General features: G+C 41.7%; 1 protein-coding gene across 1 annotated transcript; it reads left to right on the top strand.

The window, feature by feature from the left end:
* The first annotated feature begins 712 nt into the window (after positions 1–712).
* On the top strand, positions 713–16989 carry ipo7 (importin 7). Its single transcript, XM_080026861.1, has 25 exons — positions 713–887; positions 3010–3091; positions 5281–5434; positions 7464–7622; positions 7788–7944; positions 8193–8282; positions 8405–8499; positions 8598–8682; positions 8796–8930; positions 9280–9379; positions 9468–9544; positions 9636–9752; positions 9969–10058; positions 10212–10377; positions 10513–10673; positions 11227–11355; positions 11870–11936; positions 12074–12199; positions 12366–12463; positions 12555–12650; positions 12773–12993; positions 13192–13400; positions 13515–13721; positions 14190–14306; positions 15764–16989. Exons 1-25 carry the CDS (start codon positions 804–806, stop codon positions 15859–15861), a joined length of 3120 nt encoding a protein of 1039 aa, XP_079882987.1. The 5' UTR covers positions 713–803; the 3' UTR covers positions 15862–16989.
* Positions 16990–17796: the final 807 nt, after the last annotated feature.

Below are 17796 nucleotides of genomic sequence, written 5' to 3'. Positions count from 1 at the left end.
AATCCTGAAATTATGTAATTCTTTCCATCACTTGAAAAACAAATTGTTCAGGTGCTTTTGGTGTCTTCCTGAGTTGTAAACAAAACTTTCTACTGCTCAGCTGTTAAGCTTGAGGACATACTTTTTCAAAATCACAGAAGAGGAGTTATAGTCCCTGTACTAGATGCCCATCTTTTTTCATGTGTCACGTGAAGATTAAAAATAAAAGCTGCTGAATTATGACAGAGGTCTCCAGACAAATTATTATACATAACTATGCCCTATTATGTTCTGTAGCCTAATATTTTTCAGACGTAGGCTAGTTGAAGGTCAGTTTACATCAATAATGTTTGTAACACATTATAGGCTAGGCCTATTGAATTAGGCCTATGATGATAGGGAAATCATTTATAATATATCATTTAAACAAGGCCTACTCTTTTAAATAGGCTACTACAATTCGCATGTAGGCATATTGCTTCAAGCATATGGACCTATAATAGCTATCAGAACTTTGGGGGCTAGTATGCAAATTCTTAAGATTTATTTGATTAGGTCTATCTAAATACTGCCAAATGAATGAGCAAAAATAGTTGTTTTCACACATATAATGAGGATGTTTTTATCTAAACTACAAATCCCACTTCCCACCCTTCGCCGGATGTTCGTGTTGCACAAATTTGGCGCTGATCTATCCGGGTACTTCATTCACTGCTTCCTTTCGCGCCGGGTAACCGGAGAGCCGTGCGTCCATGTGCGCAGTGACTGGGAACTGATAGACCTCTGAAATATAAAAAATCCGAGCCGCAAACAGAGTTTTCATAATGGATCCCGAGTCTTTGGTCGAGGCCCTGCGGGGCACCATGGATCCCAATCTACGGGAAGCCGCGGAGAGACAGCTGAACGAGGTAAAAGTTTAGGTTTTTTACGGATAATTGTGATGGAGGTTGTGGCGCGGTCTTGAGTCGGGCCTCGGCCGCTCATAACATCAAGATGGTGTGATCACGCAGACGGAGCCCTACTGCCTATAACAGCACAGATCATGAGCTTAATCCCGCTTCTCGACACATACTTGCTCCAACCCCATCATATACATCAAACATGTAAAATAATAAGCTTGAAATCAGTCATATTTTTATATATTTTATCCCGATGACCCACTCGCGTGCCAGTAACCAACGTCAACGTTAGCTTCTTCTTGAGCCAGCTGTGTCGCTAATGTTAGCCAGGCTAGCCCTCTTTCAGTATTATTTCTGTCAAATCGCAGAACTGACACGAAACAAAGATAACATGCCCAATGTGATAAACAACAAATGAAGCTTAGTGAGTGTTGGGCACGTGCTAGTTGGTGTATTAAAGACCATGTTACTAATGATTAGCTTCGTGGCTAACAGCAGCAAGCTAACTGAGCTACTTGTTGGATGAGCTACATGGCTGCTGCTCACGTGTCACTGTGACAAGCCCTGAAGTGATGACATTTTATTTAAAACGACGAGTTAAGGTTTACAATAGACGACTTTTTAGCTGCTGTTTGTCATGACCAGGTTTAATACCCGGTCGGTTAGTTTGTAGCTACTTTTTTAGAACATTTAATAAAATAGTGTTTCTGCGTTAGCCAAACTCCATGTGAGCTAATGTTAACTGAGTTAGCAACACTTTTGGTTGGAGCAGCAGTTAAAAGTGTTACCCTTTCACCTCACCCTTATGTTTTTCCTCAACTTTTAATCATCATGCTAATATTTAAACTTTTGAATTTTTAAAACCCCTCCGTCCACCAACAAAAGTATACAAACTGTACCAGAGGGAAATTAAATGACCAACATTGATATTGAACTGGATATCGGGATAACTATAGCTCGAGGCTTCATTTTGTGCCATTCTGCCTTGCTTCACATTTAAATTGCTAGAGGCAAAATAAATGGCTTGTAAATCTGGACAGTGTCCTACATAAAACAACGTGAAGCCTTCAAGTCATTATATGCTTCTCTGCTCTCCCAGAAAACGCTTAAAGCTCACCGATGTATCTACTTGATCCCTTTGTATTGGTTATGGAGATTAAAAGCATGCAGGGCTGAGGCCTTAAATTGTTCTGAAACCCAGTTTGTCTGTATGTGAGACAGTTGGCATTGGTGAGTCAAATCATGATGCCAAGATTAAACTCCAACGTTTCTTTTACATGTGTGCTCCTGTAAACAACTGACAGTCAAATTGAAATGGATGACAGTTATCACATAACAAGGCCTATGTTGTGATTCTCATATTCAAGCAATAATGACCCATTTATAGCACATATGTTCAGTATGTTTGGCCCCAATCAAGTAATACTTCCTTGATGTTTATTTTTGGCAGTGTAAAGTATTTAGTTCTATTTTGCACCCACACATGCATTGATAGTGATGGCTCACTTGAATGGTGAATGGCATCGCCAGGAGAGTGTTTCTACACAGATGCTGGCTGGAGTTATTCGAGTTGCTCAATGCTCATATAACTAAAAATCATGTCTTCTGTAGGAGGATGGAGTGAGTCTGCTGGTGTGCATTGTTTCTAAATGCAGTGCTTTGCTTAGTCATAAACTCAGAATTTGTTTGACATGGAAAATGGCCAGGTAAATATCGACTGCGGCTTGACAAAAAGCTTAAATGCATTGGATGACCTTTAAAATGTGTTGACACATTTGAGCTACATTGTGATTGAAAGCTCATATTAAGGACATAGTGTTTGTGGTGATGCTCTGCTTACCCACTTGGAAGCCGTGTATTTATTAGTAACTGACCATTCAGATGCAAACATCTGGTAATTCAATTGGTCATCTCGTAATTTATCACTTATAAAAGTTCTAATTTGTGCCAAATTCCTCAAAGCCACAGTCCTCTCCCAACAGCACATTAGATTAAAACATTATTAACATCTGGAAGTAGGTTTCACGTTTTAGTATGAAACCTACTTCATACAAATTGGAAGTGATAAATGGGAAATTCCAAATGTTGTTTCAGTGTCATTCTTTCAGCTGTTTCCAATTCTGATTCGCAGGGTCACACCCAGGTAAACTTTGTGTCCACTCTGCTGCGTGTCACCATGTCTGACCAGCTGGATTTGCCTGTCAGGCAAGCAGGTGAGTCTAGTTCTACAGTTGGCAAAATATGTTTGTGTAAAAGTAGATTTATTTATTCATGTTAAATGTTCTTTAAAAATAGCAAGAAAATAATCAGCACATCTTTAGTCTACGGATTTGTCTAATAAGAGTTGGATGAGAAAAATGTCAGTGTTGCTGATCTGTGGTGTTTATTTTAAAATTATGTTACAAAACAGTCCATGCCGCTCCTCTCCCTTCATCTATTCTGGCCACAAAAGGTTACTAACCATAATACCCCTGCCACTGTTTAGTAGACCACTTTATCCTGCATCTGAATCCAATTGTGTGAGTTTGCACTATATGACGAATGGACCAGATCTTCTTTCTCAACCCAGATTTTAACAGGTCACTTATATAATTGTTTAAATAAGCCAATTTAGGGATGATACATGATTCACACTTGTGTTTTTGTGAGGCTAAAATGGAACACTGAAGAGCAGTGGACACGTGGAGTTGGTTAAATATAGCTTGTTGTGCTTTCCTCGAATGCTTCTTGGTTGGGGAAGGTGTCAGTGGTAGTGTATGTATGCAGGGGTGGGGGGGTCAATGTTCAGAGTTAAAATCTTGACCTAAGTTGTTGCACAAACCACATCGATGGGATCTGAGTTATTGTGTGTTCACCTCCCAAAGTATTCATAGCTCCATTGGCAAATTGAGCTGTTATGGGGCTGTGCTATGGTGCAATAAATTACTTTTCCAGCTGTAGGAAAAAAGTGTTACACTGTTTAGAACAGAAGAGAGGAGGAGCCGCCCCTTTGGACTCTATACTATTATAATACAATTGCAAGGGACGATGTCAAACATAGATATTCTCAGTTTTTTTTATCACCTTAATGTGTCATTGTTATTCATTTAGCTACTACCCGACTTATCTGATAGGCAGCCCTACATAAAAAAAAAACTGCTTTTAAATGACATGCATACATTAATTAGTTGTAATTGGCAGAGTTTTCAGTATGTTGTGAGTTTTTGATACCCCTCTTATATTTTCCTGCCAACAGAATAGTATTAAGTAAATACAATCGTATTATTTTGGTTGAAGTCATTACAAAAATTACACTTACACAAAAATTAACCTGTTGCTGTGATTTTTTTTGATTTTTTTTTACAGACACTAAGATCATTTTGGATGATTAACCCTGGCCAGGAATTATAAGGCTTTTGTGTAATTTTGGAAAATGGCTAATAGCAATAGAAAAGTTAATTAAATCAGCTGAAGAGAGTATTTTACCATAGCCATATGTCCATTTAATGTTTTCCTTTTTTAATTTGCCACTTTCCATTTGTTAAGCTTGCTGCTATTTCATTCAACTAGACATTCTCAAAAAAGTTATTTTCCTCCCGTCCATGAAATAATTGATACGTCGGGTTCCTAGTGGCTTTGCATTGGGCGATGTTTGGTGGTCGTAAGCAGGAGAGGGGGGGTTTAATGCCCGGTCAGCATTGATAGGCTGGATTATGATTGCCTCGCCAGCGGTGTAGACATTAGTGTCAGCAGTCTGACGTCCGCCTCCCAGCCCTCACTCCTCCGCTCCCCTCAGATGCCTCTCCCTGCCCGCCACAGAGCTCTGCGCTTTGGGGCCCACACGTTGTGGATGTGAACCCAGCTGACACCCATGTGCCACATTCAGAACTACACATGGACAAATTCATTTCTGCAGCTTAAGCTTTAGCTGGCTCTAAATCTCCACCACTTTTCTACTCGGTCATAATGTAAAAACATACCTACTGGTTTAGTTACTTTATACTCCATTGTTAATCAGATAAACTAGAAAAAATATTATTTTCCTTGGAAACATTAATCTTTTATCGGCAAAGTATTGAATTATTATTATTTTTGTCAAACTTGAAATAAATGGGGTTAATACTGCGATAAAATGATAATCACACATGTGTTTTTTTGTATTTGACCCAGATTTCTGAAACACTATGTATAACATCTGAAACTGAAGTTTGATAAGGTTTTGTATCCTGCAAACAAATTAACTCAATCTCAACTTTGCTTTTAGGTCAGGTGCACATTACACAGAATGCCTGCAAATGGCTGCTTGCTTGGTTTGATTAATAAGCTATTGGACCTACCATTTATTTAAAAAAAAAAAGTGAAAGTTCCCCAAAGTGCTGACCCGTGTGTGTGTGTGTGTGTGTTTTTCTTCCTCTGTGTATAGGTGTGATTTACCTTAAGAACATGATAACCCAGCACTGGAGCGACGGAGACAGTACAGGCATTGATCCTCCTGTCAATAACATCCCAGAGGAGGACAGGCAGTTCATTCGAGACAACATAGTGGAGGCCATCATCCACTCCCCAGAGCGCATCAGGTAACCAAAGCACAGTGAGAGGACCTCCGGAGATGTCTTTAACCCAGTCACTCAAGCCCCTCTTACACAGATATTGCGGCATATTGACGGAACAACATCACTCCAATATGCCGGCTTTGCTTGCTTCTGTGTTATTTACATCAGTAGCCCCTTTTACACAGCGTTCCGGAATGAAAGCGGTGCTTGTAAACAGCGTCAGGTGTGACGTAAACATTAAGCGCTGCGCCGGTCAGCTGCTTTACAACAACAACACTGGCCACTGAATTGAGAGCAGAAATGCTGGAGCTTGCAGTAAGAGGGCCGTATTTTACTGTCCCCCCGATGTGCCGGTTGATTGAGTCCAACATCACTGGGACTGTTAACCAAACTGACAAAATCAATCTGCTCACTGCTTCACCTCTGTGTGTGTGTGTGTGTGTTTGTGTGACAGGTAGGGCTGGCCCGAATGCCATTTTTCAGGCTTCGAGTATTCGTTGGTTTTTCCGAGCGAATATTCGTTCCAGAAAAACACACTATCAAACCAACATTAATAATGCCAATGTACTCACTGAAACCAAGTGTGTGAGCCGAGACAGCAAGCTGCTTAGTTTGTTGATGCTTTAATAACTTTCGAACGGTAGTTAAGTTGGAGTTCCTTACTTTTTCCCCGTGGAGGCAACAGCTGTTTTTCGTTCCAAATCAGCTGTCCTCTGCACCATCGTAACCCATACAGGAGCTTATCAATTCATCCAGGAACGTGCATCTTTGCGTCGATTTTATAAATCCATACAAAGATCCAATATTGATAGTCTTTTTTTGTCCATATTATATCCATTATTGACCGCCTATTCCCATGATGCAAGCAAGTCACGGTTGATAATGGCTGATGTAAACAAACAGCTGAGCTAAGCTAACGTTAGCATTACGCCAAGCATAAGCATTACATTTCCTTCCGAAATCGCGCTAATGTTGTGGTAGCCTATAGAGTTATTAGGAACACAATCTATTCTTCCTCCATCTCTCTCTCCCTCCTGCGCTTGGTGCCGCTTTTAGTTTGCCTCACTCTTGTAACATCACATAGCCTACTACATCACCGGTTGCGCAAAGGGCAGCGGCCAACTAGGTCAAAGTTCAAATAATTGAATAATATATTTTAAATGAACGTCTAATTTGTATTTTACAATTGTTTTATAACTTGTGTATCCAAATATTGTTTGCTGACAAAATATACTGAAGTTTGAGCTACCTTTGCAAAAAAAATTAAAATGTTTTTTGAAAAAAAAAAAAAAAAGAATATCCCGAATACTGAATTGAGCTCTGAATACTAATTTAACAAACGGATATTCGAATAATTCGGGCCAGCCCTAGTGACAGGTTGGCTGTGAGCGAGTCTCTTTGTGAGGGAAGAGATCTGCCAATCAGACATACACACAATGTGTGAAGTCGCGTTACTGTAAGCAGAAATAAAGTGTGAATATACGCTCACACTTAGGATAATAATAGCGGCGGCGATCCGGTCGCAGCCTAGCTTAGCCTAGCTTTCCCATTGTACATCTTCCCCTGGGCAGAAATAGACTCAAACTCTGCAAAATGAAGCGCGGGGGTTTGGATTGAGCAGCGGACCTTATGACCAGCTAGATTATACGCCGTTCCTTTTATTTGGTGATTTTTACAGGACATCAGGCCGCCGTGATTAATGTTAAACACATGTCCTTCAACTGCTAACATGGTCGCATGTTTAGAATGTAGGCTATGGAACGTCAACGACCCCTTGTTCCGCAACAAGAAGCTGGCCGCATTTATACAGAGGCGGAACTGATTGTTTCGGCAATCTTACTACCCCCCCGAGGTAGTAAAATTCCCGGAACAATCTCTCGCACCTTTCTTCCCTCGTTCCACAATGGTCGCATTCATACAGCAGGGCGGAGGGCCGAAATTCCGGCATATTGCCGGCTTTCACTGGCTGTGTAAAAGGGGCTCAGTGTACTGTCACTTTACATATTGACCAGGTAAAACTGCCCGCTTTGAACTTTTTTTTTTTCTTTCTTAGGGTCCAGTTGACAACATGTATCCACCACATGATCAAGCACGACTACCCCGCCAAGTGGACGACCATCGTGGACAAGATCGGCTTCTACCTGCAGTCAGACAACAGTGCAGGGTGGCTGGGCATCTTGCTCTGTCTTTACCAGCTCGTCAAAAACTATGAGTAAGTCGCCATTCTCAATCAAAATTCTATATTGTGGACAAATCGCATAAAGTAATTTCTTATCGATTATGTAAATTTTTAGTTGAGGACACTCCTAGTATTATCACACATGACATGGTGTTAACGTTGTGCTTGAGGCTGATGTTATTTGTGTGTGTGAAACAGATATAAGAAACCAGAAGAGCGCCAGCCTCTGGTCGCTGCCATGCACATCTTCATGCCCATGATGAAGGAACGCTTCATCCAGCTGCTCCCTGACCCCTCCAGTGACTCTGTCCTTATACAGAAACAGATCTTCAAAATCCTCTACGCCCTCTTCCAGGTAATGTCACAGTACCCAATACCTTCTCTGTAGCTAGTGGTTAAGAAAGAACAAGAACTGGTTTAATGTTTTATTGCCATTTTGACTTCACTTCCTCTTTTAAAACACTTAACGTTTATAACCGACTGGTGTTGAAAATAACTTTGTTAACTGTTCATTGAAGTCAGTCATTTTATTAACTATACAATGATCCCTTTTTACATGGCCTTATCTAAATATATATATTTTCTTTTTGCTCATCTCTGCAGTACAACCTCCCCCTGGAACTCATCAACAGACAGAACCTGACAGAGTGGATGGAGATACTGAAGACAGTAGTGGATAGAGACGTGCCTCCGGTAAGGAGATAAAAAATACTTCACACTGCAGGACTGTTGCCAATGACTTGGTTTTGGAGATGTGTGATGTTTTTAAGTTCCCCACAAGCTTAATGTGCCAACGTTGTCCTTGGCCTGTGCAGGAGACGATGCAGGTTGACGAGGATGAGCGGCCCGAGCTGCCATGGTGGAAGTGTAAGAAGTGGGCCCTTCACATCTTGGCTCGGCTGTTTGAGAGGTAAAACATCCAATAATCATTCCCTCAACTTTTCTTTTAAAATAAATCCCACAAACATGTTTCACAACAACATTCACTCTATTAAACCTTTTGTCCAGGTACGGAAGCCCAGGCAACACAACCAAAGAGTACACAGAGTTTGCCGAACTTTTCCTCAAGGAATATGCCGTTCCTGCTCAGCAGGTAAGAACCTCATAGGGCGTTAAATAAGCAGCCACTCTCCATTCGGACTTAATTGTGTGATATGTTGTGCAAATCGCAAATGTAAGAGGTCTCTTTGTATGTTTGTCAACTAGGTGCTGCTGAAAGTCTTATATCAGTACAAGGAAAAGCAATACGTGGCTCCCAGAGTGCTCCAACAGACACTCAACTACATCAACCAGGGCATAGCACATGCTCTGACGTGGAGAAACCTCAAGCCACACATCCAGGTATATATGCAACAAGTTTGAATATTCAGTAAACATTTGTTTTTATAGCTCTGTATACAACAAGTAACACCATCATGAAACTACATTTGTTTTGATGGACTTACTAAGCACTGCCAAACCATATGGGTTAAGCCAACAGATGACAGAAGCAATAAGATGTGAAAGTGAATTCCTATACTTAGTCACACAGTTTTATTACAGTTTAAAATGCGTCATCGGGTTCAACAACCCTGCAGTGGTAGCTCAGAACCGTTGTTTATCGGGATGTTTGTAGTACTAGTCGAGTGCCTGGCATCCATTGTGTTAATACTGCTGCTTGGATTGTAACTTTCTGTCTTTTGTTTTTCAGGGGATCATTCAGGATGTGGTTTTCCCCCTCATGTGTTACACAGACAGCGATGAGGAACTGTGGCAGGAGGATCCGTACGAGTACATCCGCATGAAGTTTGGTAAGCAGAGCATGCCGATGCTAAAGGATTCCTGTGAATCAGTGATGACCTGCCTATTTATGCGATTTGTTTTGCTGTCCTCTTTTAGACGTATTTGAGGACTTCATCTCTCCAACAACAGCAGCCCAGACCCTCCTGTTCACAGCCTGCAACAAGAGGAAAGAGGTGAGTTTGAACAGATTCTGCCCCTGTTCCAACAACTCATGTTTAATGAGGCCTAAATAATAATCCAGTGTCATGTTCTGGTTCTGTTTAGGTGCTGCAAAAGACTATGGGCTTCTGCTACCAGATTCTCACGGAACCCGCCTCTGACCCCAGGAAAAAGGACGGTGCTCTCCACATGATCGGCTCTTTGGCTGAAATCCTGCTTAAGGTAAAAAGCTCTCGGCTTTTTAGATGTCGTAGCTGCTGACCAAATATTTAAGTGCTGATAACAGTGGAAATGTCATTAACCAATTTAGCTTGAATCACTCGTACTTTTTGAGAATATATGAAACAAGCCGTAGATGGATTTTTCAAGATGCAAGTGTAAATTGTGCTTTGACTGCCTGCCTCGTTAAACTTGTGTTTTATTTCTTTTTCCACACAGAAAAAGGTTTATAAGGACCAGATGGAGTTCATGCTGCAGAATCATGTCTTCCCCCTCTTTCGCAGTGAACTGGGCTACATGAGAGCCAGAGTAAGTGATCATTGCCAAACTGATAAACTCAGGTGTTGACATGACTGAAAATATGACATGCCTGTGTTCATTCAAAGCCACTTTGTGCAGTGTTTTTTTTTTATTATTTATTATTTAAATGTTTATACTTCCCCTTGGTTTTCTTCTCCATAGGCCTGCTGGGTGCTGCATTACTTCTGTGAGGTCAAATTCAAAAGTGACCAGAACCTGCAGACGGCTCTAGAGCTGACCCGCCTTTGTCTAATCAATGACAACGAGATGCCTGTTAAGGTGGAAGCTGCCATCGCACTGCAGGTTCTAATCAGCAACCAGGAGAAAGGTGAGCAAGTAAAGTCATTGGCTGCAGTGCAAGTTATTTAAAAATAAAATAAAATCAATGTTAATTGAATAAAATAAATCAAATATTAAGATTTATTAGATTTGATATTAACTTGTGCGCTTTTTATTCTTTTAGCCAAAGAATACATTGTCCCCTTCATCCGGCCTGTGATGCAGGCCCTGCTGCAAATAGTCAGGGAGACGGAGAACGATGACCTCACCAACGTCATCCAGAAGATGATCTGTGAATACAGTGAGGAGGTCACTCCAATCGCAGTGGAGATGACTCAGCACTTGGTAAGTGCAACCGGTAAAGAGGCAACGTGTTGATGTCATTTAGCATGAGGCCATCCGCTTCACCATTACTGGGTAGAAAAATGACCTCCCCTCAAGACTGCAAACATGTGATCCCAATAAAATGATTAAACCAGTCCTCCAAATATTTAAGGTAAAAAGATTTTCCACAATAATTGTAATGTGCCTTACCATAATAGGAGCTCCATGTCTAAGATAAAGTAGCAGGATTAGAATGATCTCGCCAAATTTCTTTTTAGCTGTCAAACGTTAAGTGTGTTGCTGTAGAAGTTTTCCATTTTCTTTTGCCATGTGAATGCACTGATGGCAGATGCTGAATGTGCCTCTCAAAAGTAACTGTCTGGAACTCGGTGTATGATTTCACGCACACCCTCTATTGCATTTAAGAGAAGGCTACGAATCCCAATTTATTTTCTTATTTAATAATGCAGGAATAAGCAATATGTCAGCCTTACCGCCTCGTGGTGAAATGTATCGGAAAGGAAAAAAGTCCTCGGACAGGATGATAATGGTGTCTTTGTTTGCTCTTTGACAGGCAATGACGTTCAACCAGGTGATTCAGACGGGGCCTGATGAGGAAGGAGGAGATGACAAGGCTGTGACTGCTATGGGAATCCTCAACACTATTGACACATTGTTAAGTGTTGTGGAGGACCACAAAGAGGTTAGCGAAATAGCCACTAAACTTTTTTTACACGCATGCACGCACGCACACACACACACACACACATATATTCTTTCTCCTGGTTAATCACTCATCTCAGTGCCACTTATTCTGCAAAAGCAGCTCTAGTCTGCTGTAACGTTTTCCTGCCAACACACTTCAGCCACCCACCAACTCCTGGGAACACGCTCTGTTCTCACCAAGTTCAAAATGACTCAGAGGCTGAGGCCTGCGCCAGAAATAGTGCCACGGGAAAGCAGCCACCATGTCTGCCCAAACATCGGGCGGCCGGTGCTTTAAGCCTCAGGAGCCATTATATTTGACCAAGCCTTGTTTTACACTGAGGATTTTTGATTGCATAACAACTCGGTAGTTAAGGTTCATTGGATGATACACCCCAATATTTGTTGTATTAGGAACACGCTGTTGAAATGAATGAAACACATCTTTCATCATGACTGGATTTGTTTTCTATTGACTAAATCCTCATTGCCTTTAACCCGTCCTGTTTCAGATCACCCAGCAGCTGGAGGGCATCTGTCTGCAGGTGATTGGCACTGTGCTGCAGCAACATGTACTGGGTAAGCCCCACTGGTCCTTCCACATTCCACCTGCATGTCAATGTTTGTCTGCCTAAGGTGACCTACTGATACTAAACAGTCTCTACGTTTACCTCTGATGACTCACCTCGTTCCTTCTCTTTTTTTTCTGTTCCCAGAGTTTTACGAGGAGATCCTGTCATTGGCTCACAGCCTGACCTGCCAGCAGGTGTCGCCACAGATGTGGCAGCTTCTTCCACTGGTGTATGAAGTCTTCCAGCAGGATGGATTTGACTACTTCACAGGTAGGTTAACTTGGCTAAACATGCCGTTCTCGCACTCAAATGATGTGATGTGTAACGATCTTACACTGTAAAATAAATAAAAGCACTTGAGACTGAGAAAGGTTGTGGATTTGTTTTTTGCTGTTCATTCGGCTGTGTGAAGAGTAAACGTGTCCTTCTGTTTCAGATATGATGCCTCTTCTTCACAACTATGTCACAGTCGACACGGATACTCTGCTATCCGACACCAAATACCTGGAGATGATCTATAGCATGTGCAAGAAGGTAATGTGGTGCAGTTGATAATGTGTGATGGTAAAGAAAGCGTTTGTTTGTTGTGTTTGGGAGTTTTACCTCAACGTGTTGCTTGCCACAGGTCCTGACGGGGGACCCAGGCGAGGATCCTGAGTGCCATGCAGCCAAACTACTGGAGGTGGTCATTCTGCAGTGCAAAGGTCGTGGCATTGACCAGGTCAGTATCCCAACACATTTACACTTTAAACTGGTGAGCTGCAGAGATACAGCTATAGTCCACTATTTTGTAATAGACACTTTTTCTCCATTGAACACCCTTGAACGTGGCTGTTGTTGCAGGTTGTGCCCTTGTTTGTGGCCGCTGCTTTGGAGCGTTTGACACGGGAGGTGAAGACCAGCGAACTAAGGACGATGTGCCTGCAGGTGGCCATTGCCGGTCTTTACTACAGCCCCCCTCTTCTACTCAACACTTTGGAGAACCTCCGCTTCCCAAACAACACAGAGCCCATCACTAACCACTTCATCACCCAGTGGCTCAAAGATGTCGACTGCTTCCTTGGGTAAGGGTTTTAATGAGTATCTTAACAGTGCAAATCAGCACTACAGTATAGCTGATCCTCGGGGATGACGTCATCTCAAAATAAACGTCTAGAGTCCGAAACTGTATTTTTTTAATTGTTTACTTAGTATGACCTGCAGCCACTTAACACAATGAGTCATTTCAGAGCTGGTATTAACGTTCTTTGTTCCCCCCACAGCCTCCACGACAGGAAAATGTGCATCCTGGGTCTCTGTGCTCTCATTGACCTCGAGCACAGGCCTGTGGCCATCAACGCGGTGGCCGGCCAGCTGCTTCCAGCCGCCATCCTGCTGTTCAACGGGCTGAAGAGAGCGTACGCCTGTCGAGCAGAGCACGAGAACGACGAGGATGACGACGATGAGGATGGGGAGGAAGAGGATGACAACGGTAAGGCAGAAGTGTTTGCTGCATTGAGTGTTTTTCCATTGGCCAAGGTGTGACTGTGAACAAAGTGATGTTGAAAGGCGTTTTCCCCTAAACTCTCTCTCTGAATGAATGTAGCCGAGCTGGGCAGTGACGAGGATGACATCGACGAGGAGGGCCAGGAGTATCTAGAGATGCTGGCCAAGCAGGCGGGAGAGGACGGGGACGATGAGGACTGGGAGGAGGACGACGCTGAAGAGACGGCACTGGAGGGCTACACTACTGCTGTAGATGACGAGGACAACATAGTGGACGAATATCAGATCTTCAAAGCCATACTACAGAGTAAGACACGGACAGCTGTTGACTGAGACCATTCCCTGCTTTCCAAATTGCATACTCCTTATCTTTTTTTTCTATTCTAAATACTACATCTGACCCATAACGAGAATCTCTAGTTAGCATGCAGTTATGCTACAACTGGGATATACTTTTACTTGATTTTTGCCTCTTGCTTTTATATCCGTTGCACCCCCGGTTGTTTTCATACTGAGGCTCCGTCGATGTGTCGTCACTTCCGCTGCACATGGGATTGTGGGTCAGAATCGCCCCAAATAGCATGCTGATTTCAACACTAATATTATTATTTTTAAGCATACTAAATCTGACCACAAGAATTTGGCACATTCTAAATCTTTTTTTCTATCATACTAAATAGCAGAAGGTATGGGGATTGGAACGCAGCCACAGGAACTGGTTTAGTGAAACAAATCTGTCCATCCATCACTCATATCTCCTTTGCTGGGATTTCAGATATCCAGACCCGTGACCCAACATGGTACCAGGCCCTAACGCAGGCCCTAGACGAGGACCAGGGCAAACACCTTCAGGACATTGGCACACTTGCAGACCAGAGACGGGCAGCACATGGTGAGCACCAGCTGAGACAAGTCCCTACATGTAGCAATTAAACTCTGATGCTGCAATCACTTTGGGACAATAAAGCAAAATTCATTTTATATGCAATTTCCTGCTTCGTTTTGTCATTGATATGTTTTCCATTTAAAACAATTATTGTTATTATTATTTATGCCTTTTTACACTTACACATTTACCTGGAAAATCAAGTTGTAAAATATTTAAGGCCTTCACTAATGAACACAACAGTCCAGTATCTTTTTCTTTAGAGACAGAAAAACATGGAATTTAGGAAGATAAAATCATTAAAGGAAAATAAAGTGTTCAATAATCAAATGCCTAAAGAGTTGAGTGCCCTGCCTCTAATGGTTGGGAGTCAAAGTGGTCTTGGGGTATGGGGGTTGACTATGAAGCACAGCTTCCCCTGTTCTCTCTGTGGTTCTCTCGTTTTGTTGACTAATAATAAAGCCATAAAAGGCCCAAACAAGTGTTGATCACACTGGGTGGTGGTTAACGAAGCTGGTGCATTTTAAATGTCTTGATTGCTAAATCCATAAAGGCCAGGACACACCAGTCCGACTACCCGAAAATAGTGACTGCCGATTCAGGGAGTTCCAGTCTTCCCGTCGTGGCCGAAAAAGTGCAAATAACGCACCAAACCGACTGTTGCCTTTCCGTACGCTCTGCGCTTGCGCGGGACGTAATGTCTCCATAACAGCAGGCGCCGCTAATCTGTATTGTGGCCCGAAAAAATACGGAAGCCGGAAATGATGGGACGGCTCTCTAGACCATAGAAATACGTATTTATATTTATGGACCATAAAGAGCACCATTTTTAGCAAAGAGTGTCGAGCATGGTGTCGAGCAGTCAACAAGGGTTGATGCATGTGAGTACTCGCTGAACGAAACAAACAAACAAACACATTAAAACGATGGCTAACTGTTGTTAGCTGTTTGTGCTACCCGCCTCACTTCCGGGCTTCACTGATTCGCTAGCCCTCCACAAATCAAATTGCTCAAACTGAAAGACTGTCCAAAAGAAGCCCGACGACATCAACTACGACCGATTTCACTGCACACACCAAACAGATTCGTCTCTCCGTCCCCTCGAAACTCTACGACGGCGATTATCGGGCCGGTGTGTCCTGGCCTTAAGGCCTTCTTCACCTGAGCTGAGAGCAGCAGAACGGTTTGCAAGAGGAACAAGGCGAATTCATGTTGGGGAGTATATTTTACAACCCTGGTCTCTCCTGAAATTATGTTCCTGTTGACAATAAAGCAGGGATTTATTTTTCTTTTAATATCCTTGTTTATAAAATGATTTCCTGATGGTTAAAATGGCCAACTCTAAGGGGGTGGTGTACCACCAGCTGTGTAGTAAATTAGCAGAAAACCTCCAGGAAACCACTTCCTTCTCTAGTTTGTATTTTATTTTAAGTGCTGTTGCTTTTTGTTTGATCCAATTACAGAATCCAAGATGATCGAGAAACAAGGCGGGTACAGTTTCACAGCGCCAGTGGTGCCATCTACTTTCAACTTTGGAGGCACTGCTCCAGGAATGAATTGAGTCATCCGTTCTACTTTTTATTACTCTGTGACTGATTGTAGTGAAGTGAAAAAAAAGCTTGTGTTGTTCCCTTAAGTAGTGGTTCCAGAACTGGTTCTTCTCAGTCATTCTTCAAAATCTGTCAAATGGGGGGAAAAGCACCAGAAGATGTTGGGAAAGCAACCAAAATGCAACCAATGGCTGGGGAAAACAAACCAAGAACTTGAGCACGATGCAAGAGAAGAAGCTCCGAACAACGTTGTCTTCTGGAGCCCAGTGTGGAGGGGATACCATGACGGCAACTCTTTTGTTTTTTTTCCCACTTAAATAAAATTGGGGGATTAACAGTTAGAAATTGATAATGGGACTTAATATTTCATTATCACTGTTGTGGCCAATTGGCCGTAATATGATTATACCTCTGGTAGTGGTGATATCTACGTTATTTTTCTGCATAAACACACTCTCATGTTTATGTACATACAAGCCAAGGTTATTGACTTTTCAAGGAGCCTTGAAAAACAACCAGAGGTGTTTGTAAGGTGTTAACAGCTGTATTCATATGTAGCATATTGGATACGTCATAGCACTATGTGATGCCTGATCTCTGTAAATTAATGACTAGCACTTTCATATTGTTCAGGTCTCCTAGCCTTCTGTATCAGACTGCAAATTTTTTTAAATTGAAGACTATTTAAAATGAAATCAGCTGTAACTTTGTTACTTTGCAAGCGACTTCTGTAATGGCTGGTTGTCACGCATCTGGTTACAGAGTGGGTCAGTGGGCATCTCGGAAACATTATTGATTTCAGGAAAAAAAGAGAATGCTCTTGGTGTTCAGTATGGCTACAGGACATGTGTTTTTGAGCACTGAAAGTACAATTGAATACATCATTGAAGCATGTACAATTGGACTTATCGTGAAGGTCTCAAGCTTTTGGTTGGTGTATGGATGAACCATCTATATATACAACAACATATTAAAAAAGGAAAAAAAAGCTAAGGGAATTCATGAACTCAAGTTTTTCCTTCAGGCACATTTCTTCTCCTGCTTAATGGTTTTATTTTTGTTAAAGTAATTGGTTTGTGAGTATAAGCTTCACTGTTTTTACATGATTGTGTTTTTGCAATTATAAAGGCCATAATCAAGGCTGCAGCTGCCCTTTTTGTGCTCCAAAGAACACCTTGGTTAAAACTAATGTTATGAACAATGCCTGCATTTACTTGCTAATTGTCCTGGCATTCCTTGTTTTCTCACTGTCATGGCTGAATGGGACATGAATAGAACAGAGCCGTCCTTAATGTTAACTATATTATTAAGGGCTGTTGTAAAACTGCAGGATATCGGCTAACATGATGCCTTAAGGTGGATTCAGCTTTATTAAATATTTGGGCCCTGTTGTGTAATTAATGGGACTTTAACATGGTCAGTTCAGCCAAAGAAATGTAAATGAATACTATATACTAATCATGCAGCAGCCATGGAATGTACATTCATTCTAGTAGCCTACTAATGCATGAAGATTGATGGTACAGCTGACATATGTGATTGACTGATATAAATAATGGAATAATTAGGAGCTATTTTCCTTTTCAAATAATATTTGAACTACTAACAACCAAAGGCATTAACAGCTTCTCTATTATATGCTGCGGAATTTTGTCATTTCTGAGGTTTGAACTGTTAAAACAAAACAAAGCATTGTAATGGTGTTTTTTTGGGCTCAACGTAATTGTGACGCCATTTCTTACTATTTTCCATATATATTTTAAGAAAAGAATAATTATTTGCAGTAGGCCTATATTTAAAATATATATAAATATGCTCTACACATGAACCAAGTAGGCTACAACTTTGATTCATTAGTCTACATACAGTCATATGAAAAAGTTTGGGAACCCCTCTCAGCCGGCATTATTGCACTGCTTTGTTGAACCATGTACAGATACACAATC

Source organism: Ammodytes marinus (assembly GCF_949987685.1).
Source record: "Ammodytes marinus genome assembly, chromosome: 1".
Lineage (NCBI taxonomy): Eukaryota > Metazoa > Chordata > Actinopteri > Uranoscopiformes > Ammodytidae > Ammodytes > Ammodytes marinus.
This window is presented reverse-complemented; position numbering and strand designations above follow the sequence as displayed.